Source organism: Panthera leo, chromosome F3, assembly GCF_018350215.1.
Source record: "Panthera leo isolate Ple1 chromosome F3, P.leo_Ple1_pat1.1, whole genome shotgun sequence".
NCBI lineage: Eukaryota > Metazoa > Chordata > Mammalia > Carnivora > Felidae > Panthera > Panthera leo.
In genome coordinates, this window is record NC_056696.1 from 43,948,166 (window position 1) to 43,975,907 (window position 27,742).

Consider the following 27,742-nt stretch of genomic DNA (forward strand, 5'->3'; position numbering starts at 1 on the left):
CCCAGCGAGCCGGGGACAAGGAGGGGGCTCTTTATTTGGAGGCCCCAGGCCCCTCCCCTGACCTCACCCCTCTGCTCCCGTAGCCTGGCCCAGTCGTTATGGGCCCTCTTCACCTCATCCCTGGCCATCTCCCTGGTGTTTGCCATCATCCCCTTCTGTCGAGATGTGAAGGTGCTGGCCTCTGTCATGGCGCTGGCGGGCCTAGCCATGGGCTGCATCGACACCGTGGCCAACATGCAGCTGGTGAGGGTCTACCAGAAGGACTCGGCCATCTTCCTCCAGGTGAGCCCGCACGCAGCCGCGGGGCTGGGTGGTCACGGGGAGCTCCCGGGAACCTGTCCGCCTCTCCCAGCCCCCTCCCTGGGGTGAGGTGTCTTCTACCGGAGGCCAGGTGGTAATGCAAAAAGAGAAAAGAGCACCGGGGTCTTGGTTTTATGCGGCCACCTCCCGCTGGGCCACACTGGGCCACTATCTCTGGACTCGGGCCTCCTCAGCTCTAAAGTAGGGTCACGCTCCCTGCGTGCAGGGTGGTCCCAGGGACCCAGGTGCTCCAGAGAAGAGGTTCTTTGTGAATCGGAGTGTGCCGTGATGGGAGGGCTTGCTGTTCTCTCAGCTCCTTGCCCGTCTCTGTATTTCTCTTCCTATCCAGCCCTTCCCTTTATCAAGCTCCCTTCCCTTTGGGGTGTTAGCTGGTAGGTGTTATCATGGGAACAGCCCCCAGCTGGAGTTCAGATCTGGGAAAGAAGGAAGCGGGAGGGAGGGAATTGGCCACTGTCACCCAGTTATCCCCGGCCAAGAAGGTGACTGAGAGGAACTTCTGTCCTCATCTCTCCTGTGTCCCCATCGCTCCCCACTCTGGGGCCAGGCAGGCACTCCCCAGATGGAACACAAAGTGGGGGGGGAGGGTATGAAGCCTGAGCCATTCTCCCACCCACACCACTTCTCCTCCCCGCTCCAGGTTCTCCATTTCTTTGTGGGCTTTGGCGCCCTGCTGAGCCCCCTCATTGCCGACCCCTTCCTGTCTGAGGCCAACTGCTTGCCTGCCAACGGCACGGCCAATGCCACCTCTGGCAGCCACCTGTTCCACGCCTCCAGGGTCCTAGGCCAGCACCACACCGAGGCGTGGCGTTGGTCCAACCACTCGCTCTCCGGGCTGCCTCCGCAGGACCGGGCAGGGACCCGCGTGTCGTATGCCTTCTGGATCATGGCCCTGATCAATGTGAGTGCCACCGGGGCAGGGCCGGGTGGGGACAAGTGGACCGTCACACGTGTCAGTCCATAGCAGCTCCCAGTGTAGATTCTTATGATTCCGGGCAGTGTGCTGGGCTCAAGCGTGCCCTCAGGAAGGCAAGGGGGCGGGAAGACTAACCCCCCCCCACCAGGGATGCATCTGAATACAAACGGGGTCGCAGGAGATCATCTTGAAGGTCCTCAGTTGTCACAATCCATGATTGCGATTCTCCAGGGAGGTAAAGCCATGAGCAGGTTGAGCACAACGGAATCAGGGTCAACTTTCAAGCCATCCGAGGCTCCATGGGAAACCAGCTCTCTCCCTCCAAGGCCAGATGAAGGGGCTCTGGGACAGAGCACCCCAGGCTGTATGGGGCTCTTCCCCGGGCTCCCTCATCGCCGGTGGGATTCCCCTGTGTTCTGCTGTGAGGTGGGCTCCCGTGGGGGTCAGGGGATGAACAAAATGACCACACCATGGCTGCCATGGTGGGAGCAGAGTAGAGAGACCACCTGCCTGTACTGGGTCAGGTACTGAGGCCCCTCTGCACCCCGGCTCTCATCCTCCCTGTCAGCACAGACTCTGTCCCTGGCCGGAAGCCTCTGGTGGTCTTTAACCCAAGACAGATCCCCTGCCAGTAGCCCAGGCTGGGGCCAGAGGGACAGGTGGGGAGACGCCCCTACCCTCTCTCCAGCTTGGGAAGTACCGCGAGGAACAGCGGGAGCATCCCTGGCCCCCTGGCTCGGCCCAGCCTGGGCTGCGGGTGTGGAATATTCCAGGCGGTCATTGGCCTAGCTGTGGGATGGAGGCAATGTATGGCCCGTCGTGACAAAGGGCCTCGGTTTGCTCTGGGCCCACTTGTCACCGCTCTGCAGTGGCTGCCCAGCTGCGATGCCGTGCACGTAGCACTGAAAGGGGTCTTCGAGATCATCCAGTCCCCCTGAGCAGCACAGCAGGGGGCGTCATGCCCTCCCTGGCACAAGGGCCCGATGAGTGGCTAGCAAGACACTGGCCAGGCTGTCACCCCGACTGCCAGCACCAGCCTCCTTCCTCCTGCCCCATAGCAAGTGCTCGTTTTTCCTTTCTTCGTAACTTTCCTTTCCTTGTACCAGAATCTTCACCGGGGGCTCTGAAAAACACACGCCCCTCTCTCGCCCTTTCCGTTTTCTGCCCATGCCTGTCACTGCTTTGGAAACAACCCAGCTTCGGGCCTGTGCCCTCCAGGGGGGCACCTGTAAGGGGAAGCGTCACCATCAGTACCATGTCAAAGCTGAGACGCCAGGACCAGGAAGCCGGAAGGTCCAGTGTCAGCCCGAGCCCTGTTTTCTCTCGCCGCACGAGGTGCAGCCTGGAGGCACTTTGTTTGTGGCAGGATGTCCGGACTTTTTTGTTGGTTTGTTTCTGAAGATAAACAGTCCACCACAGAAGAGAATGGGGCTGTGCATGCTTGTGGGTGCACGCACACACACACACACACACACGCAGCCTCCCCAGAACTCTTGGACTCTCCAGGTGGAGCCTTTGCCTTCTCTGAATGGGCTTCTTATCAAGACAGGCTGTGTTCTTACCAGGCAACCCCAGCCAATCCTCTGTGAAGCCCTTCCCACCGCCCACCTCCCTGGAAAGCCCCGCTGGAGTGACCGGACTCTTTCACAGCTGTTTCCCCTCGGCCTTCACCCAGGCATTCTGCCACCGCAGGCCTCTGTGTGTGGGTTTCCTGTTTCCCCCATCAGACTGGAGGGAGGGTTTGACTCTCCCCCGTCAGACCTGGGACTCCCGAGGGCAGGGGTTGTCTCCTCCCACTGAGGCCTGATTTGCGGGGCGTGTGACTTGTTATCTTTGAGTGGAGGGAGGCTCCCAAGGTGCCCTCGGGGGGCGGGAGCCCTGGGAAAATGCCACCCCCACCCCGGGGCACCAGCCTGCCTCCAGGGAGGGAGAGACCGCCTCAGAGCAGCACCAGCCCAGCTGCCTCCCATCTCTGTCAGCGCAGAGATGCCCGGCAGGCTCTGGGCAACTTGCACAGCTCCCTGGGCTTCCTCTCTGTCCTAAGCAAAAGGAACTCGATTTATGTTGCAGCAGGGAGGGCAGAGGGCAGACTTGATGGGGAGCTTCCTGGCAGTGAGGGCGGTGAGACGCAGGCAGGGCACCTGAGGGAGGCGGTGGAGGCTTCTCCAGGCAACCGCAGGGGCAGGAGCTATTTCTCATCGCCCTGAGGAGTTCGCTAAACCCAAGTGGCTTGATGTAAAATAGCAACGCACACAACACCGGGCTCGTGGGTGCGGGTGTTGCCCGGACCGTGCATCTTTCCAGCAAAGGAGTCCGTGTCCCGGTTTTCCTGTTTAGACAGCAAGCCTCTGGGGACGGGCCCTCTACCTCCTCGGGTATAACATCACCCACACAAGCCCTGAGGTGGGGTCTGACCAGACAGAATCAGGGTGCCCCGGGCTCCAGTCCAGCTCCGCCCTTCCCTCCCCCGTCAGCCAGTGACCAGGCACTAACACTCTCTGGTCTCTCGCTTACCGATCTGGTCTCTTCCAGTTGTAACGGGTGATGACTAAGTGACAGTTTTGAGCCTCAGGTCGCCCCATCTGGAAAATGGGGATAACGAACCAAAGCAGACCTTCTTCGTGAGGTGGCATGTGATCTCCCAGCATGAAGGAGTGTGGCGGGGGGGGGGGGGGGGGGTCCCGCTTCGGCACCGTTCAGAATAAGGACCTTAGAAACAACTTTATCTCTGACATCTCTCCTGTACCAGCGGGGAGACCTGGTGTGAGTCCAAGATTTGCATGTGACAAGGAGCTATCTTCAGAAAAACGGATGTGGTTAAGGTTGGACAGTCAATACACCTGGCAGCATTCGCTGGGGATGGCCTTTAGGTGGACACCCTTAGAAAAGCACCGTCTTCTCTCAGGACTGTGCGGACCCGTGCCGGTCGACCCCGTGGTGGTGTGTGCAGGTGAGGCACGGGAAGGGGAGAGCCTGATGGGAACAGGGCTCTCCTGACCCTCTGCCCAACCCCCCCCCCCCCCCAGCTCCCGGTGCCCATGGCTGTGCTGTTTCTGCTATCCAAAGAGCGGCTGCTGGCCTGCTGCCCTCAGAGGAGGCCCCTGCTCCTGTCCGCAGATGAGCTCGCCCTGGAGACGCAGCCTCCCGAGAAGGAAGACGCCTCCTCACTGCCCCCAAAGTTTCAGCCACACCCAGGTGGGGGCTCTAATGAACTTTCACGCTCACGGCCCCACACCGAGGCGTCCCTAGTGACCCCATCCCCCGGAGGGTGAACGTAGATCACAGGCGATGATGGTTGGAAGCAAACCCCGGGCATCCATGGTCCCGTCTGGCAAGACACGGACCAGCCTGGCCGCAGGAGTGGGGCAGGCAGGCTTCTGGCTCCAGCCTGCACTCTGCCTCAGCCTGCCTGTGTGACCTTGGGCAAGTGACGTGATCTCCCTGAGCCTCGCTTCCACCAGGACTGAGGTGGACAGGAGCTGTCCCTGACAGCTGGCTGGAAGTTAGGGAAGGTGGGCGGCAGTGACCGGTCCCCAACCTGCCAGGCTCGCCCATCTGGCAGCCGCTTACCCCGGGCCTGCAGAGAGGAAGGAGCAGAAGCTGAGACTAAGCCCTGTTCTCATGTCTCGTCCAGGGCACGAGGACCTGTTCGGCTGCTGGCAGAGGAAGAACTTCAAAGGAGCCCCTTACTCCTTCTTCGCCATCCACATCACAGCCGCCCTGGTCCTGTTCATGACCGACGGGATGACGGTGAGCCTGCCCGCCTCCCCGATGCTCAAGCTAGGGGCGGCAGGAGAAAGAGGGGAGCTTCAAGGTGTCCTAGAGGGCTCACCTGTTGTGCAGTCAACTCATTTAAACTAAATAAAAGTCCTAGGGGGCGGGGACTGCCTGAAGAATCGTTCGCAGCCCCTGGGTACTATGGTCTTCTGTCCCAGCCAGCTGTTTTTATTCTCCTTAACTCTGTGGGTAGGAGCCCCTCTGGTTTGTTACCAAGTGCAAGCTACCCACGTTTCTTGAGAGGTAGAGGTCTATTCCTCCAGATAGAGGTCATGCCGTGTAAACGCGAGGGCACGCTGCTTCCCGGAACGCGTTCCAAACCTCAGCTTCTCAAGCCATGTTGTAAACAAGCTACAGTCAAGATTTGGGCCCAGCTATTTATTCTACTAGTGACCTCTGTTAATACTGTTTAGTGCCTTTTTCCAGAAATCTCTTAGGATTAGATCGGGATACTTTTGAATGGCCGATTGATTAACCGATTGCCGTGCTGGGGCCTCTCCGAAGAGAAGGCCCTAAAAGAGGTGACCCAGTGGGAAATACTTGTGACAGTACTGGTTGACTCCCAACTCTCAGTGTGACCTTGGGCGAGTCACTTCGCTCCGCCCCCTCCTCCGTAGAACGAGACGCGACACGTGTGCCCACCTTGTTTTCAGCTGTGGTGCCCTTCCTTCAACCAGAAACCGTCCGTGGAATCCTCATAAATGAGACGTGTGGTTGTGCTCTGCTCTGGTGGGGAGGGGGGAGCGGCCCAGACCTCTCGAGACCCCCTGTGGAGACCCGGAGACACCCCTCTCCCTGTGTCCCCAGGCCTGCGCCTCTGGGCCGGTGGAATGTGTAAGCTCTACCTCCCCAGGGTCTGTCCTTTGCTCGGGCCGTGAGTGTTGTGTGATGTTGGCCCTAGGCCCACCTTTGAGCTTCTAGAAGCAGGACCAGTCCTGCCTCAGCCCTCAGCACACCTGCCCCGACCTGGTCTTCCTTCTCTGAGGGCTCAGCTGTGCCACAGGTGTGCTCAGCAGGGCCTGTCTCTCCACAGGGGGAGTACTCAGCCTTTGTGTACAGCTATGCAGTGGAGAAGCCGCTGTCTGTGGGGCACAAGGTGGCTGGTTACCTCCCCAGCCTCTTCTGGGGCTTCATCACCCTGGGTCGGCTCATCTCCATTCCCATCTCCTCCAAAGTGAAGCCAGCCACCATGGTGTTCGTCAACGTGGTAAGTGGCCTCCTTTCACTTCTTGGAGATGCAGGAGGACCATCCACTCCTGGCCCTACCACGGCCCCAGGACATTTGCTCGGGACTGGACAGGGAGGGAATGCAGGAGTAGAGGGAGGAGAGCAGTGGGGAGAGAGATGCCGGTGAGGAAGGGGGGAATCCAGAAGGTAGAGCCTATCTGTGTGACCTTGGAAAAATCCCTTTCCCTCTCTGGGCCTCTGATTTTGTACCCATCAAAGAAAGGGGCTGTAGGAGGTGGTTACTGCCATGAGTGGAGCAGATCTCAGCTGACAGTCTGCCAAGAGTACAAGTGAAGCAGGTGCTGGCCTTGGCCCTCCTGTGTGACCTTGACGCCCAGCTGGTCAGAGCCCCATGGCCAGCGGAGGCCAGGCATCCCCTGGCCTTCAGAAATCACCGTGTCTGGGCTGGAGCCTAGGAATCTGCGTTTTGAAACTCTGCCAGATGATTCTTAAGTACCAGGCTGGTCAGGGAACTGGTCTGCCCGGAAGGCAGGGGTTCCAGGCCCAAGCGATGGGGTCAGACTTTCGACCTGACGTGTGTCCATGTCACTATCTATGACAAAGCGTCCAGATTACAGATTAGGGTCGTCTGGCCCAGCCTCCCTCCAGGGCTCAAATCACCTCTGTAACATCCCCTCCAGGGAGTCCACAGTCTGTTTAATAACCTCCAGTGACTGGGAACTCACTACCTTTCCAGGCAGCCCGATCCACTGCCAGAAAGTACTTCCCTGAGTCAAGTTTCTAGCGGCAAGGGGGTTCGGAAATAATGTTGGGGCTACAGACACCAAAGATCATGAGCCCCAAGAAAAGCCTTTATATCTGACCTTGTGCTGGTTGATGACTTTTAAGAAAGAAATTACTTTTTTTTTTTTTCAGTTTTTCTTTATTTATTTTGAGAGAGAGAGAGAGAGAGAGAGAGAGAGTGAGCTCGTGACCTGAGCCAAAGTCGGATGCTCAACCAACAGAGCCACCCATGCCCCTGAAAGAAATTTCTGTTGGACACAGAGGGGAGGCAGTGTGAGCGGAAGCCAAACTCAAGAGGTTGAGGGCCGGACAGGAAGCGGAGGTGTGACCGTTGCAAATGGTCCTGAGCTGGAGGGAGTTTTGTCTGACAGGAGCCTGTTTGGAGGCCGAGGAGAAAAGGAGGGAGCCTGGAGGGAGGGGTCCCATTGTCAGAGAGAAGGCCCCCCCCCCCACCTGAAGGGAAGAGGGGATGAAGAGCAGTGGAGAAGGGAGTGTCATCTCAGTGAAGAAGAGGGCCAACATGATACTGCCGGGAAGGAGCAAGTCTGCACGAGTCCTGGGGTGCAGAAGGCTCCGGGTACGTGCACTACTGGGGCCCCTGCAGGACCCGAGGGCAGCTGCTTAGACAGAGGAGGGTGGGGTGGGACTCTGAGTTTGGAGGAAGAAAAGCATCTGAAGCACCCACATGACAGGCGCGGATGAGAAAAACTCACCCGGACCGTTGGGTTTTGTTTTTTACTTTTTGAATTTTTTAAATGTTTCTTTATTTTTGAGAGGGCACGAGAGAGACACAGAGTGCGGGCAGGGGAGGGACAGAGAGAGAGAGAGAGAGAGAGACACAGAATCCAAGCAGGCTCCAGGCTCCCAGCTGTCAGCACAGAGCCCGACGCAGGGCTCAAACCCCCCAACCGTGAGATCGTGACCTGAGCCGAAGTCGGCCGCTTACCCGCCTGAGCCACCCAGGCGCCCCTGGACTGCTGGGTTCTAAAAGGAAACCCAGATTCCTGGGCCCAAACCAGACCTCACGAACTGGAAGGTCCAGGGGAGGTACCTAGCGATCTGTATATTTAACCAACACCCCAGGGGGTTCATGTCACCAAGCAGATTTGGGAAACCAGTGTCCTAGAACAAGTGACTCCCAAATACATTAGTGGTGGTTTGGGAAGATACAGATTCCCGGGCCCCTCCCCCGGAGACTATGACTCGGGGTGTGGAGAGGGGCCTTGGCGCCTGGATCGTTTTCAGACCTTTTCAGGTGCTTTTGGCGGGCACCCTGGCAGGATTACAGGTAAACAGCCGCGAGCAAGTTCCCCTCATGCTGCCGATTCACTCCTCTCGGTTTTAAACTAACAGTCACCCTGCTCTCTGTTCTCCTGGGTCTCGACAACCACTTCCTGGTGAAGGAACAGGCGCTTTGTGCAGGGCCTGGGGGCAAGTGCAGGGGTACCAAGTTGTACAAGGCGGGGCTCTGCCTCAGGGAGCTTATGGTTGGCTAGGGGGCTAGGGAAGAAGAGGGGCAGGGGAGGGGAGGGGTGGGGAGGGGAGGAGAGGGGGAGCGGGGCGTGCCCTGCAGGGCCAGTCAGCAGGCGCAGGCGTGTGGTTGGCAGGTGAGAAGCAGGTGGGGGGGGGGGGGGTGGGAGCCGCACAGAGTGGGAGGAGTGGGAAGAGGGGCTAGTTCGCCCTGGGCATGCGTGCTCAGTCTTCGGTCACCCCGGCTAAAATAAGAGGTGTTTTTAAAGCTCGCCCAAGTCTAGAGATTTTCAGGGTGGCTCTTCAAGGCCCGCCTGCAAACATGTGGTGTGTAAATGGGGCGCCAAGGCAGCAGGAGGGGAGCAAGAGCAGAATCTTCGCCGGCTCTGCCCCCGACGTCTAAGTTGAGAGCTGACTACTGAGAAGGTGCCAGCGGTGTGAACGGCAGAGGAGTCGGGGTTCCTGGCTGATGGCACTGCCGGTTGCAAGGCCCAAGGGGGGAGCTAACTGGGTGAGAGCGTGGTGGGGCAGGGTCTGTGGTGGGGAGCAGAGAGGGAACAGGTTGGGGAAGCAGACATGGGCTAGATCCTGGAAGGTCTTGTAAGCCAGGTTTGGGGTTTTATTCCAAGTGGGAGAAAAGCAGGCCTTTAGAAGGTGTTAGGCGGGGAATGGACATGATCTGCTCTGTATTTTATTTAAAAAATTTTTTTATGTTTATATTTGAGAGAGAGAGAGAGAGTGTGTGAGCAGGGGAGGGGCAGAGAGAAACAAAGAATCTGAAGTAGGCTCCAGGCTCCCAGCTGTCAGCACAGAGCCTGACGTGGGTCTCGAACTCACAAGCAGTGAGATCATGACCTGAGCTGAAGTCGGTTGCTTAACCGACTGAGCCACCCAGGCGCCCCTGATCTGCTTTGTATTTTAGTATATGTGCTGCCAAAGCGAGCACAGATCTGCTTTGAAGCACGCTGTCCTGTGCTGTATGAGCGTGGATAGATCTAGAAGGGAGACAATGAAGAGCCACTCCTGCAGTCCAGGCACAAGAGGGTGGTCCGGGGTGGGTGTGGAGAGGTACAAGGATGCACAGCGTTTTGGGGGCGGAGTTGACAGGACTTGCCCTTGGCCTGAAGGTGGAAAGAAGGAGGAGACAAGATCAAGGACATACATACCTTCGTGACAGGGCCTGACCACGGGGCGGATGGGGATGCCCTTCACCAATGCGGGGAAGTGGGTTTGCTGGAGGCAAGGCCGGGCTCTGTCTGGACCAGGTTGTCAGTCATCCAGTGGAGTTCTGGACACAGGTCATGGCCAGAGGGATGGATTTAAGCGGCTGGGCGTAGAGATATTTGAAACCATGGCGCCGGCCCAACAGGGAACACAGACAAAGAGCCAGAAGGGTCTGGGGCCGTGCCAACATTTAAAGATTGAGCAGAGGAGGAAGAAAGAGCAGTGAAGCTGTGGGGCCATTTTCTGTGCCAAAGAAATACATTATACTTGGAACCTTGGATATGTCCGCCTCTTTCGCGTTAAGAAGTCTTTCACGCTGCTTCTTCATTGTGAAGAGGGTGTCTTCCCCTCAGCCGCCATTTGTGGTACACCCCCCTCCGGGGCAGCAAGTCTTTCGCTAGGTCTCAGGTCTCGGACCAAGAGATCTTGCAGCAGAGATGGAGGGGCTGGTAGAGAAGCGTAAAGGGAGGGGGCTCGCGGGTTGCGATCACTGGCTTGGTTCTTCCAGCTGGAGCAAATCCCCGGGATCTGCCTGTGAGTGTGACCGTCCCTTCCCTCGGCACGCTCAGGTCATCTGTAAAGCGGCCGGGGTGGGGGTGGGGGTGGATATGGTTTCTTACACACCTTCTAGCCCTCTGCTATGTAATTTCATCTTCCTTTTTTCTGGAAACAGAGGTACTCACCCAGGAGACGCTCACCTGAAAACCATGGTTTTCCATGCAAGATCCTTGTGTCTGGAGACATCAGGGAGGGCGCACACACAAACACTAAGACTGATATTTGTCGCAAGAGTCACACTTGAGGAGACCCTGCGTTGCCATCATTTTCCTACCACTCTTCCGTGTAGCTTTTGTAACCCATTTCGTGGACTAGGAGGCTAGAGAGATCAAGGACTTCAAAGCCCCAGACTTGGTCTTTTGCCTCCAGACCCGGGCTGCCTAAGTTTCCTCCCAGAGGCATTTTGCCTAGAAATTTTTCAATATTGACATAAAAACCTTTTTAAGGGATTTAGAAAAAGCGACACTTAACAAAAATATGCCCGTGTGACAGAGACCCTTACTGAACCAGGAAGATCTCTGGTCCCCAAATCCATCACAAGAGTCTCTAACCACAGGCTGGAATTTGCTCATGGGAGTCTGAGGTGAAACCGGGGAACCGGGCCACAGTCACGGACCCTCCGTCTGGGAGGTTTGCCTGGATTCCCAGAGCGTGGGGACCCAGCCACCCACACCCTCCCCAGCCAGCCCCTCCTGCTGCCTGCAAACGCATGGCTTTTAGGGCCAGAAAAGCAGCTCCTCTTCATGAGGAGTGGAGGGCAGAGATCTGGTGGCGTGGCTGGAATTCCCCGTGCTCCAAGATAAGACCTGAGGGACAGGCAGTACTGCCTCACCAAGCGCTTTTCAAGTGTGTATGGCCCGCCCTTGGCGCCCGTCTTGGCGGCTCATCCCCCAGGGCATCCTTGGCCGAGACCCGGCTGGGGAAGGTGCAGTTCCCACACAGTCCACAGGGAGGCGCCCTGGTCACACAGCGCTGCTCTGGGGTCCGAGAGGAGCTTTCCAAGTCAGGAGCGGGACGCCCAGCTTTTCCCAGTTCCTAATAGCCTCCTTCTCTGCTGTTAAAAGGTGGGCGTGGTGGTGACGTTCCTCGTGCTTCTCGTTTTCTCCTACAACGTCGTCTTCCTGTTCGTGGGGACAGCCAGCCTGGGCCTGTTCCTCAGTAGCACCTTCCCCAGCATGCTGGCCTACACCGAGGACATTCTGCAGTACAAAGGTGGGTGTGCTGGGGCGCAGAGCAAAGAGCGCCCCCCCTTGGCTGGGTGCGGCTTCCTCCCCCGACGCCCCATCTTTTCTGTGGTATTCCAGCCAGATCCCCGCCCTCCTGACTCGGGTGGGAACTTGTTCGCAAAATTCTGACCCACGTGGAGTTCCCCGTTCGACAGTATGCCCGTGTCGTGTGATTTCAGGCCACTGAGAAGCCGTAAGCTTCTCTTTCCCGTTTTCTTTTCTCCCACGGCAGTGCCTCCTGAGGCACAGCTGGCATTTTGTGGAACACGGGTGTGCTGGAAATCCCAAGTTCAGAGACCAGCAAAGTTGCGCAGGAAAAGTTAGGGCATAGGAAGGGGGTTTATAACTTATCAGTAATAGTACCTCCTTGCTCTGCCGTTCTTGCGGCTGTTTTTGGAAGCACGGAGAGTTAGAACAGCGGCTCCACACTTGATTGGGGGTTGTCCTGATGGGGTTCTTGGATGCCGGAAACCTCAAATTCCCTGCAGTAATCTCCCTCCCCTGCTGTAGCCTCCCCACCGCGTGTAGCAATGAGCAATGTTCCTTTTTTTTTTTTTCTTTAAATGGGTTAATTAAAAATAATTATGTTTTGAACATTTAACATTACCCTTAGAAGTAGCTAGAGTGCCCTGGGGTGTCGGAAAACCAACATTGAGGAGGAGTGATTTCTTTAGGGAGGAGTGAGGAAATGGTGTATGGGGCGGGGGGGGGGGGGCGGTCTGGAGCAGTTAGAGCCCAAACCAGCGCAGTTATCCCCAGTAACAAGAGATGGCAGGCCTGGATCCACGAGATCTAAGGATGATCTCCAAACCCCAGTGAGTAGACGAAAGCAGTGAATTAACGTTGGTATCACACATCACGCCGTGGATCCCAGAGTTTTAAGTGGTCAACAAATGTTAGACGACACGGGCGCCTGGCCGGCTCAGTCCGCGGAGCATGTGACTCTTGACATCGGGGTCGTGAGTTCGAGCCCCACATTGGGTGTGGAGACTACTTAAAAATACGTTCATTAAGTAAGCCAAATGTTGGAGAATAGTAATAATAATAAGTGGTCACTCAGATCTGCCCTCTTCTCATTTCCCACCATCCCTACCGCAGTTCAGGCCTTTCCCATGACGTGCCTGCTTGGAATATTTCACGGTGCCCCGTTTTTTCCAGTCTCTGATCACCTCCATCGCTGCCTCCGCAGGTCTTGGCCTGTGCCCTTCAGATTTGCCTCCCTCGGTGGCGGTTCTCAGTGCTGGTCCCACATTAAAATCACCCAGAGCGCGTATAACACAACCAGAGGCCTGGGCGTTGTTTCCATGACACCTGGCGTAATTGGCCCGGAGCCACTGGGAGGCTCTGAAGTGCAGCCAAGGTGGGACCACTGAGCGGCGGGTCTCCAACCTGCTGCAGAGGGGTCCCCGTGAAACACACAGTCACGGCCTTTGTATATTCCGGTGGTGCTCTTCTCCTTTCACCAGCCTCCCCTGCCCACCTCTTGTACTCAGGGCCTGCGTCCCGGCCATGCTGAATTACTTGCTAGTCCCCGATGGCACAAAAGCTATGCTCTGCCTGGAGTGCCCGCTCTACTCCGTCTGGCCCCTTTACCTGCCTGCTCAAGTCCCTACTTCTCTACCCCTTCCAGAAGTTTCTCTGATTCCCCCTGGAAAGATGTGTCCCTCTCCTTTGTACCTGCCTCTCTTGTTTGACCCTCATGGCTTTTGTACCTATGTTATCTGTGCCCTCTCCTCAGCAATGTGCTCCCTGTGGGCACCAGCAGGGAAGGAGGGCGAGAGCATAGGCTTTGAGGTCATTGGCAGACCCGGATGTGAGTCTTGCCTGCACACTTTCTGGCCTTGAGACCATTTTCTCAATTTTCTTCCCCTTTCTGAGCCTCAGCTTTCTCATCTGCAAAACGGGGGCACAAATACCTATCTTTAGGATTGTTTGTGCATTTGACGAAATGTAAAACACTTGACTTAGCAGCTTAACTGACTCACAGGTGCTCAAAACGTACGTTAACTCTAATTATTCATCTGCCTACTCGGTGTTTAGTTCGGTACCTGATGCCCAGAAAGTACTGGAGGGTTTTTGAATGAATGAGTGGGATAAACAGTGGGTGCTACTGGGATTCAGAGAAGGGAGTGACCAGTGTTGAATCCACACGTAGCTTCCTGGAGGAGATGGGACGTGAGCTGGCCCAGGATTTGGAAAGGCAGAAGGAAAAAGGGAAGACATTCCAAGGAAGAGTGGGGCAGGGGCAGTGAACAAAGTGACAGCAAAGGCATAGAGACTAATGTAAACGTGAGCCAGACCAAAAGAGGAACTTGAAGCCTAAAGCAGGGAATGATAATCTCTGTTTTAGTAGTCAATCAATCAACATTGAGTATTTATCATATGTTGGTCACTGGGCTAATAATAAGCAGTAGTGGACGCCACTGAATACAATTCAGGGCACAGTCCTCTCTCGTGGGCTCGCAGCGCAGAGGGGAAGGCTACCCTGCAAACAGTGGGGTACCTGGGGGAAGGGTGGAGGGCCGCGGGACACGAAGAGCAGCTACCGCAGGGTTAGGGACGGGGGAGATTTCCCGGAGGAAGTCTAAAGGAGAAACTTCAAAGATGAACAGGGGCTCAGCCCACGAAGGGGAGGAGGAAGAGGACCGCTCAGGAGGGAGGGAGGGAACGCAAGCGTCAGAACCCGGCGGTGAGCACGAGTGTGCAGGGCAGGAAGCGAGACCGTCCTCCTGGCGGGAGGGTGGATTGTGAGCAGGTGTGATGGGAGTCTGAGCTCTCAGCAGAGACCAGGCCCTGCAAACCACATGAAAGCATTTGGACTTTATCCTGAAGGCAGCGTTGAAGGGGTTAAGCGGAGAACTGGCAGGGGTTCGGGAGTTCACTGTGTTCAGCACTGTGCTAAGTACTTACCACTTACTAAGTGGTGTATCAGATTCACCACACAGCAACCCTGCGGAGAAGGTGTTGCCATGCCCATTTACAGAAAGGAAACCAAGGCCTAGAGAAGGGGGAGAACTTGCCTAAGGTCACACGGCTGGTAGGTAACACAGTCGGGCTTGGGACCCGAGTCTGACTCTGAAGCTTGGGCTCAGGGGGTCTGTGCCCTGTTGCCAGAGTGAGCGGAGGTGTGGCCGCTCAGTACAATGCCAGGGCAGTGAGGACACTGGTCTGCCTGGAAGAGAGGGCTGGCCTGAGGAGATCAGGGAATCTTTCCGGAAACGTAGGGGGCAGTCAGATTTGGAAGGACCCCGAATGCCAGGCTAAGCAATTTGGAATTTACCCTGAAGACAACCCTGAGTGATTGAAGGTTCTAGAACAGTGAAACTATAATGACAGCAGGACCTAAGCATTCCCAAAGCAAAGTTAAGGACTGAGGTCTGAGAAATCTTAGGAATTCGAACTCGTCCTCTTAGGCAGTCACGCCATTTTCCAGGGTCTCCCCAGAAATAGCCGGGATTGTACCAGCTGACTTGTCTCCTTAACTTGCTTTTACTAACCCAAATCCTTCTCTTTTGGTTAGGCTGTGCGACCACGGTGCTGGTGACAGGGGCAGGAATTGGCGAGATGGTTCTCCAGATGCTGGTTGGTTCGGTATGTGGGAGACCCTAGGGGCAGGGGACAGCGTTTGGGGACCCCCCCTCCAAGCAGGTGGGAAGATGTAGCCAGCCACCTTCTGAACCCAAGCTGTCCCTCCCCTGGGGGTCCCACACAGCAGGCAGGGCCCCCCTCTGTTACCTGTTTCTGCTTCCGCACGTGAGACCTGGAGATGTGAAGGGAGGTGCGGTACGGTCCAAAGCAAACACAAGTCATGTCTGGGAGCGGGGCCAGCGGGGCCCCTGTGGGAATGTCATTCAGCTCCCAGAGCCTGGGATGGGATTGAGTGGCGGGCGGGAGCTCTTTTCCCACCCCTTCTCAACCTACCATCCCCACCCCAGCTCCCCTAGCCTCTGGCCACCCTACACAGGGCCCAGCTTTCCTGCCCAAGTCCTGCCCTCATCGAGGGCCAGCCCTCCCGCGTCTCTTCAGACGTACCCGTCCTCCCGGGTGCACCAGGAAAAAAATACATCTGCCTTCGTTTGAAGCTTCTAGCGCTGTTGTTACACCCCCTTTTGCAAAGGAGGATATTGAAACTCAGATAAATGAGCAACTTGCCCTCGGTCAGTCATACTTCTAATAAGGGACAGGATGTTCAAACCTAGGTCTTTGGGTCTCCCAGATGCCCCTAATCCCAACCCTCCTTTCCTGATCTTGTGCCCTGCCGGGAGGAGAGCTACACCTCCTAATAACACTCCGCATCGAAATGACGTGAGGTCTGGGGTTTGCTTCAGGGTAATCTTGTGCAGGGGACAGTGGAGGGGCACAGAGGTGCTAATTGCTAGTCAGGTGACGGGCCCAGGGGAACTCCGTAAGCTCCTTTGGCCTGTGTTTTAAATTTTCCATGATAGAGAGACATAGGTCTATACACATCCTCTGCAGAGTTCTGGTTCGGCCCTGTGGGTATAGAAACGGTCTGACCGGGAGTTTTAAGGAAGATGGAATGATTTTCAGAAGCTTCCAGATACAGAGCGAAAAGGGACCGCAGGGGTCACGAGCAGGATTTCTGCCTCCTCCAGACACATAACCTTGAAACGAGGCCAAGACGTCCCTCCTACTCACCACCCTGCCCGTCGGTGTGACGGGCCTCAACCTGACTGCGGAGCCCGCCGGGGGTCGGGGAAAGCTGCTTCCTCCAGTGCGCCTTCCTGTGAGGCTCTGACGGCCTGCGTCTCTGTGTTTTCCCCTCTGGCAGATTTTCCAGGCCCAGGGCAGCTATAGCTTCCTGGTCTGTGGCGTGATCTTTGGTTGCTTGGCTTTTACCTTCTATGTCTTGCTCCTGTTTTTCCACAGGATGCACTCTGGACTCTCATCAGGTAAGGAAAGAATCTGTTGCTACACAAGAGGAGGAAAACAAAGTGAGGCGAGGCTGTGGGAGATGCTGTAGATCGTAGCACGCCACCAATACTGTTCTGTTCCAAGTAAAATGCGAGGAAGTGTTTATTTTTCTACAGCTTCCTTTTCCCCTCTTCCTGCTTTGCCATGCGATTGTCCGCACTGGACTCTTAGGGCAGGAGGGAATGGGATAGGCTGACTCATGGTTTCTCCATCAGGAGAGGGGCACGGATCGTGAACTTGGCTTCCTGCATCCCACCATGCCGTGGGACCACGGGCCAGGATTCCCTTTCCAGCCCGTGTGGGGCCCTGAAAGGCGGCGTCTGCCTCCTTGGCTGGAACACGGCCCAGAGGCCTAATTGGCCATCTCTTTGCAGTTTGGGATTTTGACTCTAGTCCCAATTTCTTTTTCAAAAAGAGGTCCTTCAGGCCAAGTGGCAAAGAAAAGCTCCTTTGGGGCAGAGACACCTCCTAAGAATAGTCTCATTCCTGGAGACCCAAGGCAGGGGGTGTCCCGAGGCTATTTTCATGTTCCTGAGCCTCCCAGCCTTTCTGCCCAGAGATCTCAGAGTCCCAGGCAGTGTATCAGCTGTGCACGTAGCCAGTTCTTAAGAGAAGGGGCCCAAGCGGAGCCCTCATCCTCTCCATAAAAGCAACATGATCACCAAAAAATTGAAGGAATGGGTGTCTGCAATCCGATCTCTCAGATGACCACTCAGTTTAAAGCCCAGAAGAGCAATCCCACCACCGCCCCCCCCCCACACCCCGGTCAGCACTAACTGTAGCCCCGCTTCCAAGGTGGCCGGTACCAGCTGGTGTCTAGCCTAGCACTCAGCGTGGAGCCTTCATTTAGGCCACACATTCGAGAACTATTTGGTGAATATCCAATGAGTAACACCCAATGAGTGCCCTGTTGGTGGCAGACCAAAAGAAACCTATATTCCCTGAGCCCCAGACGCGAGTCTCAACGAACTCCCTCCACCAACAGTTTGCCAGAACCAGTAAGTCTGACTCTCTGCTTGTTCTCCCTATGGAGCCATAGGATGGGAAAAGCAAAAGCCCGGGGAAGCTCTCGGAATGAATAATTGCCGCAGCTAATCAGAGCTGCTGACGCATGCTACCTGTTTTTTCTGTTGTAGTTCCTACCCAGGACAAAGCACTGGGAATGGAAAGCCCAGAGTGCTACCAGAGGTAAAACTGGGGGAAGGGGGCAGGCGAAGACGGCCGGCCTCTCGAGCACCAGCACAGACCAAAGTGTTCAAGAAATTGGGGGTCGCCCTGGAGGCGATCTCTCCACGCCTTGGCTCGGATCTTTTCCACAAATACTTGGTTAGGTAGAAGAAATTGAACGGACTGGGAAAATCATTAGCAGTTTACTGGATGGATATTCAAGTTACCTTCCTCTCCCCCGGTTCGGACCTTTGGTAAGAGGTGTCCAGGATACCCCGATGGGAAGGAAGAAGACAGCCGTATGCTTCACTCCATTGGCCACCAACCACCTCCTGCATGGACCATCCCCTGGGTTTGAATATCACTTTTCATTGAAGTTTGAAAGAACAGGTTGAAATTGTAAAGTTCGATGATCACTGCTTGCTGTAGATATATTTGAAATCAGTCAAAACAAACCCCAAGTTAGTTCCCGGCATGCTCAAATGATTTACGTGCTTTTTACTTTTTGGTAAGCCACAGTCCCTCAAATTCCCGTTGCTGATATCCGTAGTTCGTTTAAAATCTAAAACATCGAAAGGAAAAGTCGAATCTTGCTATCTTTGGGACACTAATTCAGTGGTGTGCTGGGCTGGCTCGTACTAGCTGATAAAAGGCGGTTGTTAGCATTTCCTTTTGAGAGCTAGTTGTTAAAACTCGGCCAGTATGAAACATGAGATTTTATAGAAAGTTAACAATTCCGTTAAAGACAAGGGAAAGAACCACTCAAAACTCATCCCTTCCTTGAAGGTATCTAAGCGTATTGTACCTGTACAGGGGAAATAGGATACGGAGGTGTGGCTCTGTCCATCTCTTCCCAGATGCGCTGTCAGTGGTGGCTCGAGATCAGCCACGTGGGAGGATTCACCCCATAGAAACTGGCAGAGGCTACACATCCTCCCCTTTCTCTTCCCCCCGGAGAGCCAGTTGTTAAACATCTACCTGCAAGTACCCCACTGCTAACGATCAGTGCTAACGGGCTCAGGAGCCGTCTGGGAGAATGGGATGAAGGTTCCGGTTTTCTTTTACTTGACCGCGCTTATGCGAAGTGTAGGCACAGCACCGAGAAATTCTCAAAAATACCTGATTTAAACTTTACATCTTTTGTCAAGGAAAACAGCTCTTTGTACCACGTCAGGTGGGTTTCCTTAACAAAAAGCTGGGACTGCCGAGCGATGCGGGGGGAGCAGCACACCGGAAGCAGTGTGGAGGAGGGGGCTCTCCCGACCGAGCAGATCCCCTAGTGATCGAGAGGGCACAGAGCCTGCCACTTGGAAAGGGTGAGACCACGGAGGCGTCTGTAAGTAGTAAAATGGCCGTGACAGTGACCGTACGTGCGCTTACCTGCAGCTTCTCTGCGTTATGTACAAACGTGCATGCGTGGCTGTAAAAAGGGGATCGAGGTTCTCTGTAGCCTGAGCTGCAGGCCCCACACTGAGCAGTGTACCCCAGATCGGTGGCCTTGTCATGTCAGCCGGCCGCATCTGCCAGCATATCCTGTGTGGTGACGGGGCCCTGGCCGGAGAGCGGGCGCTGGCCTCGCTTTCTAGCTGTGCGGCCCTGGGCGGGTCCCTCACTGATGGTCTTCCAGCCTTGCTTGTTCTTGTTAAATCTAAGTGACATTTCTAAAAGAACTTACCCTACCTCAAAGGAATTCTGAAAGAATGAAGTGGCTTTGTTTAAAGCAATTATTGTATGCCTGACCTAGAAACTGCTTCATAAATGCTAGCAATTTTTATTTTTAAAACCTCTTCATAAGCAGATTCGAAATTGTTCGTATGTTTGGTACATAATTATTGTTAAGTCAAACAGATCTAAATTTTTTTGAAGGCTGATGGTCTAAGGGTGTAGTTTTAACTATGCCTGTAAATACTGAAAAATTGCTGATGGCTGCCGGACTTCAATGTGCAATCTAACTGGAGTGACTGACCTGGACAAAAAGAAAGTAGCTGTATTTTTCTTGTGGTTTTTCAAAACAAACAAACAAACAAACCCGCATCCTTTTTATACAGATTTACAAAGAAGGATCAATGGCTTTATCTAAGATGATCATGATTAATTTGAGAATATAGAAAACGAGATTGAAGCAAATCTAAGTGTACCTTTCCTGAAATAAAATATTTTAAATTTAACAAGTGTGTTATCCATTGTGGACGATCGAGCCTTTTATATGCAGCTCAGAAACAAATGACCAAATATTTTCCAAAGGGAGGTCTCTCTCAAACCGTAGGTTCACATGGCTGGTATTTTAGAAGAAACAAAACTGTTAGACTGAGAATCACTATTTCCCTCGTTCGTATAATCAGAATAAGGGAAGGCAGAGGTTTTGAAACCCCACTTCAAAATCAGTTCCAGAGCAAGTGGGGCTTTGTACCTGATCTCCTTTGAAGAGTGTGACATTTCAGAGTGCAAGGGAACATCACCCTGTTCCCAGATGTCCGTCTGCTGCTTGGAGGCAGGAATCTAATCCATCTGTACGCCAGATTCACTAAAGGAAGACAGACTGACCGAGCGGTCTTTTAGAGGATTGATTCATTTATTCGTTTTCAAAAGATTTAGGGGGTGCCCGGCTGGCTCAGTCGGGAAGCACATGTGACTCTTAATCTCCGGGTTGTAAGTTTGAGCCCCACGCTGGGTGCAGAGATTAAGAATAAAATCTTTAGGAAAAAAAAAAAAAAGATTTATTGAGCCACCTGTTATGTCCAAGGCACTGATTAGGTGCAGAGAATCGGCAGAGAATGAGATAGAAGCATCTGCCTCAGATTTCACTGCAGTTGAAGACAGAAAGACAGGAGAGGACCACGCCGGGAGATGAAGGGTACTTGAGTGCCACAGAGGAACATAAAGCAGGGGAGTGGGAAGAGGGATTGGCAACAGATGCTCCTGGAAGCCTTCGTAGGGAGGTGCCGTCTGTGCTGGCACTAGATGACGGGCGGGAGCAGTAACTCCCAAGTCCCAGGGAAGGCTCGTAGGAGGCAGGGGAAGGGGTGAGTGCACAGGCATCGGCCAGCATTCGTGTGCCGTGCCTGAGAGGCAGCCAGCTGGCCAGTGAGGCTTAAATGCAGTGAGCAAGGTGGTGACAGGAGCAGGAAGCAGGCGGGAGTGGCAGCGAGGGGCCAGATCCTACTTGCCATGGCGGGAGCACGGATTCTGTTGTTTTTATGTGAAATCGTTGGGAGCTGCGAGCAGGCAGGGCACGTGGTCTCATTTACACTTCTAAAAGTAATACTCTGCTTGTTGCGAGGAGAAGAAACTGGGGGGCAGGAATGAAACCGGGACACTGGCGAGGGCACCACTGCCTAAACTACGCGAGAGACGTTGGTGGCTTCGACAATGTCGGTAGCATCCGAGGTAGTGAACGCGATTGGATTCAAGCTCTATTTCGAAAGTCGAATGGATAGAATTTGCTGCTGGAGTGGGTATGTATGGGTGTGAGAAAAACAGGAATCTAGGATGACCCCAAGGCATTGACTTGAGTTACTGGCTAGATGACGAGGCCAGTGAACACTGGAGGATGAAGGAGGTGCTCCACAATTGTCTTGCACATGTTCATTTTATGATGGTATCTCGCATGTGAAGAAGGCTAGTAAGTATAAATGCACAGAGCGTCAACGTCAAGCCCAAAGATATCAATTTCATGGTCACATACCTATAGAGCTTAAAGCTGTGGGACTGAAGACGACCACCTAGAGAGAGAACATATGACTAGAAGGTTGAGCCCTGGGGTTCTTCAACACTTAGTGGTTTAAAAAATATATATATGGTCCAGCAGAGCAAATGAGAGAAGCCACGGAAGGAGGAGGAAGTTCAGGAGAGACTGGTTTCCTGGAAGGCACCATGAAGAGTAAGTATCTCGAGGAGGAGGAAGTAACCAATGCTGCCATGAATTCTGATGAGGACTGAACATCGACCACTAGACTGGGCAACATGGAAGGTGGCCTTGACAAGAGTGGGGTTTCTGTCAATGATGCTTTGAAAAGCACATGGGAATCATAACATCGACTGTGACGTTCCAACAACCTCCTCGACACCAACGCTTTCCGTCTGGTAGAAATTATCTTTCCTGTTTGATTTTTCATCACACACTGTCCTCTTAAAGTTATCCCGAAGGAAGTCACCTTCATGAACTCCAGTTACAGGGCATATTCCTCTTTTTTTTTTTTTTTAAGTTTTATTTAATCTCTGCACCCAAAGTGGGGCTTGAACTCACAATCCCAAGATCAAGGGTCACGCTCCTCTGACTGAGCCAGCCAGGCACCCACAGGGCATATTCCAGTAAGTGCAGTGCTTTATAGTGACAAATCAGTGTGAGAGCTTTTTTTTTTTTTTAATTTATTTTTGAATGAGAGAGAGAGAGAATGAGAACGAGCAGGGGAGGGACAGAGAGAGAGGGAGACAGAGGATCCAAAATGGGCTCCACCCTGACAGCAGAGAGCCTGACGTGGGGCTCAAACTCACAAACTGAGATCATGTCCTGAGCCAAAGGCAGATGCTTAACCGACTGAGCCACCCAGGTGCCCCAAAAGCTTACAACTGTTAATGATTATCTCCAACCTGGTAATGCAAGCCCTGGGAAATTACTCAATGTTCGGGCATTAGTTTGTCACTAGATGCATCTATAAAACACAGAAAGTGATTGCAAAATGGACATTATGCCTCTCAAGAGAATGTGTCAACAGCCAGAAAGGCTAGAAAATGGTGGCTCGAACAGGCTTTTTTACTGAAGGATTTCTTAGAGCTTTTAATATTCTAATATGCATCTTCAATCTCCAAGAGGTGGTGACCCCATTTCCCAAACGTATTCGACCTCCCGGGACAACGGTTTTAGGTAATATTATTTTGACGACAGCGGTTTAGGAGGATCCGGCTGTCGTCCTAAGTGGTTACTACCCAAACACGCTGAACATGGTTTACCCGCCATCTGAAGTGAAGCTTCATTGCCCCCCATGGAACTCTTACTCCATCTCGTTATGTCCCCCTGGAGACAAGAGACAGCCCTCTGTGACGTAATTTGTGCCATCTAGTAACCCCACTTTCCCCCATGTGTATTATATCAACTCAGCTCGGAAAGGGCCCAATTTCATTAACTTAAAGAACTCAAGTCTCCAGTGTCTTATGTCAAGAAACAATGCCTTGGGGCGCCTGGGTGGCGCAGTCGGTTAAGCGTCCGACTTCAGCCAGGTCACGATCTCGCGGTCTGTGAGTTCGAGCCCCGCGTCAGGCTCTGGGCTGATGGCTCGGAGCCTGGAGCCTGTTTCCGATTCTGTGTCTCCCTCTCTCTCTGCCCCTCCCCCGTTCATGCTCTGTCTCTCTCTGTCCCAAAAATAAATAAAAAACGTTGAAAAAAAAAAAATGTTTAAAGAAACAATGCCTAGAGCAGAAACAAGCAAAATATGGTGCTCACAAGGGCTAGAATGAAAGAATCTAAGTTTCTTAAAGTTAAAAAAAAACAGACAGAAGTGAAATTTTCACACGGGGAGTAGTTTTTCTAGCCCGTCAGTTCTCAATTCCTTTTTATGGCAACAATCATTTTACAATCTCCCGTTTCCAGCACCTATATCCCAACTCAGGCTTTAAATATTTTATTTTTTTTATTTTTATTTTTTTAAAATTTGTTTAATGTTTATTTCTGAGACCGAGAGAGACAGAGCATGAGCAGGGGAGGGGCAGAGAGAGAGGGAGACACAGAATCAGAAGCAGGCTCCAGGCTCTGAGCTGTCAGCACAGAGCCCGATGTGGGGCTCGAACTCACAAACTGTGAGACCATGACCTGAGCTGAAGTCGGTCGCTCAACCAACTGAGCCACCCAGGCGCCCCAGGCTTTAAATATTTTAATGTATAGCTACACATCAAATAGTTGATGGCCAGGTTTTAATAACCACTGGGAAACCGAACTTTTTTCTAACCCACATTTAGCACGGATGAAAACAGAATCCAGAGACTATCTCAATGGGTGTGACAGGAATAATCAATTCAGAGGATCATTTTGTTAAAAATATTTATTTAAAAAAATACAATTGTCGTCCGTATCTAGTTGCACATATATCTATTAACATATCTATGTAGTTTCAGACTTCAGTAAATTTGCTACGGTGCTTTCTTAAAGCTAGCTTGCCATTATACAAAGCAAATTCCTCTGTCAGTTCCTGCATAAAAATAGTTGTTTTTAACATATCATCTTTCTAAAAAGACACATATCACCATTACAGAATGTAACAAAACTTTTGCATAAAACTTGAAGTGAGAGAGAAAAAGCGATCACCTGATTGGTTATCAGAGCAACCCCTTGCTATGTCTGGAGATGCACTGAGTATCAACGGTCCTTTTCTCTTTTCAAAGCAGCATATCGTAAAGCCCTCAAAGTGCTAGCGCATCCTCTTCCTCACCTACCTACGCTCTGTGGGAAGGTTCTTTGCCACAAGAATTAGAATCCGAGACTCTGGCTCCCGTCATTCTAATCAACCTTAAAACAACACCCCTTTGTTTCCCAACAGGCTAAGTCCCACTGCTGAGCTAGAAGACAAGGCAGCTTCTCTCCAGCTGCCCCAACAACCAGTATAATTTCAATAAATGTTAGCAGTTACCATCATTTCCGTTGCTGTTGTAGGAAAAAGAAGAAAAAAGCAATGTTAATACTTTGAAGATCTCCCTAACGTAAATCATACTGAAATTATAACAAGTCACTAGTGCTGCTCTAACCGTCATTCATTCCTTTGGGTAGGTGTGCACCTGCATCACATAGAAACGGTCCATTTATACAGAAGCGGTGGATATTAGGTATCGTGAGCGATAGATTTCAATAAACAAGGGGGAAACAAACAGTGACAGAACTGTCTTCTCAGCCAAGTGGATCTGGGTTGGAGGGAAACACCCCAACAAGTTCTGATGACCACACAGCCCGAATTAAGACATTGATGTAAAAAAACAAAAACAACAACAACAAAAAAAAAACTTCTCTCCGGTGTTAACGCCACAGCAGACATGTTTTTCCTCTGCATTATACACTGGGTGGATGAAAATCGAATGTTCGCTATCTAATAACATTCCATTGTCAAGTGACGTCCACACCTGAAGATCCAGTTAGGACTCATAGAAAATTCTTAGTTTGTTCTTCAAAATGCAAGGTTATACACTTTTTTAAAAAACCAACTTGATTATCTGGCCAAAAAAAGGGTATAATTCTAAAAAACTAGTTTCAGGTCAAAAATTGTATTCACCTCAAACCAAAGCTATCAGTGGCAAAATGACTGGACTGAGTTTCACATTGAATCTTCCCTACCCACAGAGGTCAGTGAAACTGCAAGAAGGCAAAAGTGCAGAAACCGACAGGACTGTGATTAGGAAAATCAAACGGCCAAACCGAATAAATAGGCCATGAGTGACCAAAACTCAATTGTGTTAATTTCTATCTTTACATATATGCATATTAGTTAATTTCACTAACAGTGAACAGGGAAGTTGATAAGATATTGCTACTTCTTACATAAGCACTGACTGTAATGCAGGCCCTGGTAAAACTGCCCTCAAAAACAAAACCCATGAAATGTCTTAGAAGGGACTGCGTCCCACTGCCTAACAGACAATGAGCGACAACGATAAAACAGAAAAGAAACATGTAATTGGACAGTTTACAAAGCTGAGTGTACTCCATCAATTGCAAATCATTTAAAAAGTCATACGTTTCCACAAAGCAGAGTATTAAAAGCTTGTAAATGATTTTAAAACATCCTAGCCAAAAGAGCATACCTTACAGAGCCTTTAAGAATTGCTCACCAGGTAATCCATTTACCTCTTCTCCAAAGAGTCTTAATTCCAGAAAACATAAACGAGAAATCGACATTACTTCTCTGACCCTCCATACCCTTAAGATGAAATGAATCAAAATTACCATTGTGCTTCCAGTTATTAATAACAAAACAGTGCTAATAATGGTGCCCCCAAAAGTGCCAAGTGACTTAATACCAGTATGAACTCTATTCTGGGCATATTTGGACGATTCCGTTGGCTACGGCTCTGGCCTAGCCGCAGGGCATGCCCACCCTGTCCGGATCCCAGGCCTGTCCTAGCGCGGCTCATAATCCTTGGAGGGACAAGACTCAGAATGGGCCCTCAGGAGATGGGAAACAGAGCAAGCTGAGAAGAACATTCAGCCCGGGATACTCTGAGGTTTCTGCTAATGCTTATTATGTACAGTCTGAAAGGATAAACTAGACGACAAAGCCACAACTCGTCCACTGTTTTACCAATTCACGGTCAAATCTGTATTTTAGAAATACTACTCTTAGTATAAACCCCCTCTCTGAGAAACTCAGACCCCAACATAACAAAAGTGATAGTGTAGAAATGTTAGGAAAGGGCATCTGTATTTGAGCAGTGATACGTGCACAAGCGAGTGGGTTAACGTGGCTTTGTTCACCGCATGTCACATGCAGCCTCCTATTTCTAAAAATGTTGGCAAGCAATTACTGTTTAAGGCCTATGAGTCTAAGGATTTAAAAAAACTGAAATGTGCAAGGCATTAATTTTTTAAAAGTGGCAACTGCAAAGTGCAGCCAATTTTTTTTTTTAAGTTTTAGTATAAAATAGCCTGGGAGCCATCCTAGAGGATGAAAAATATATGTTCCCTCTGAAAGACAGATTTGTTTACACACACACACACACACACACACACACACACACACGGTACTCAGCCGATAAACCAGAATGAATTTGAAAAGAAATGCTCCAGTCCCCCAATTACACATTTCAAAATAAAATTTTAAACCTCATAAAACTTTCTGATACGTATTACACTAAAAAAAACTAGAGTTCAAGAGCCTTACCATGTTTAATCGTATCCCTCATGAGTTTTCTTGTTAAAGGTTTCATTTAAAATGATGTTAACGACAGCTTGAATTTCTTGGTTTCTGCAGAAAGCCTGAAAGCCAACATCTCCCCTCTCACACAAACCACTCTGGACTTCCATCTTTCACGAGCGCTCAGTGCGAATGGCGGCATCCTAGCAATTGCCATTTTCCGGCAGGCTGTCAATCTAGCACTTACTTTTTTTTTTTTTTTTTTTTTTCCCCAGAAAAGCCTGAAGAAACTGGCAGCTTCAAATGGAACATTTAAACCGCATCAACAACTCACCTTTCAGACTGTTCTGTTTACAGGTCAAAACATGACTTTTGTGCTAACAGGTTCTACCAAGTACGAGAAATGAAATCAAACCGCCTTTTTTTTTTCTTGCTTAATACACTACCACCCACAAGAATTCTAGACTCTGAGATTAAAACTTCAAACTTCAGTAAGCAGAATTCTGATGACCTAAGAGGAATAACAGGGCACCCTGCTTCAGGTAATGCTAGCAGCGTTAAAAATAATAACATCTATTTGTTGACCCCAAAGCAAGAAGATAATTAATGAAATATTTTCCATGGGACCCATTCTCTGATCAGATTACCTGCTAAAGAAAGGTAATTATGGTTGGCCTCCACTTCCCTACTATGGCTTAAACAATTAACTTCTCAGCTCCATTTTAGAAAGAACATGTTCTGTCATGCCCTCAGCTAACAGACTACATACATCATGAGTAGTCTTTTTAACTTTCCCATTGGTTTGGGAATTCATTTGGAGCTTTCTGCACAAAGACACCTGCACCCGTCTCCATCCTTGTCTACACACCTCAGCACAATTCTAGATTTCTGGCATGGGCAACTAAAATATATACAAGTAAGTGATAAATAGCACAGACCCATTAAGGAAAGTATTTCTTCAAGAGATGCTGAAATGTTCCAACAAATTAAAAAAATCAAAGCTTACAGGGGCGCCTCGGTGGCTCAGTCGGTTAAGCGTCTAACTTTGGCTCAGGTCATGATCTCATGGTTCGTGGGTTCGAGTTCCGCATCAGGCTCTGTGTTGACAGCTCAGAGCCTGGAGCCTGCTTCAGATTCTGTGTCTCCCTCTCTCTCTGCCCCTCCCCAGCTCACTCTCTGTCTCTCTCAAAAAATAAATAAAAACATTAAAAAAAAATTTTTAAAGCAAAGCCTATGAATGCAGCAAGAAAGTGGGGGTGATTATCTATTTTAGCATAAAGCAACTTAACATAATTCCAGATCTGTTGGTAAAATACAGTATTAATAAGGCCAGAAGAAGTTTGTAAGCAGGC

General features: G+C 51.6%; 1 protein-coding gene across 3 annotated transcripts in view; it reads left to right on the forward strand.

Moving 5' to 3' along the window:
• Positions 1 to 17,669, forward strand: part of MFSD4A (major facilitator superfamily domain containing 4A) — a 28,560-nt gene extending 10,891 nt beyond the window's left edge. The window contains exons 2-10 of one of the 3 annotated variants that reach the window (XM_042925556.1): positions 84 to 282; positions 959 to 1,219; positions 4,261 to 4,429; positions 4,869 to 4,984; positions 6,045 to 6,218; positions 11,299 to 11,446; positions 14,981 to 15,051; positions 16,250 to 16,370; positions 17,529 to 17,669. In XM_042925556.1, the coding sequence (XP_042781490.1) occupies positions 84 to 282; positions 959 to 1,219; positions 4,261 to 4,429; positions 4,869 to 4,984; positions 6,045 to 6,218; positions 11,299 to 11,446; positions 14,981 to 15,051; positions 16,250 to 16,370; positions 17,529 to 17,584 (1,315 nt within the window). In that variant the 3' untranslated portion in view covers positions 17,585 to 17,669. Of the gene's footprint in view, positions 1 to 83; positions 283 to 958; positions 1,220 to 4,260; positions 4,430 to 4,868; positions 4,985 to 6,044; positions 6,219 to 11,298; positions 11,447 to 14,980; positions 15,052 to 16,249; positions 17,141 to 17,528 lie in introns of those variants that run through there. The other 2 variants (XM_042925554.1, XM_042925557.1) reach the window with 2 other exon arrangements.
• The last annotated feature ends 10,073 nt before the right edge of the window (positions 17,670 to 27,742 follow it).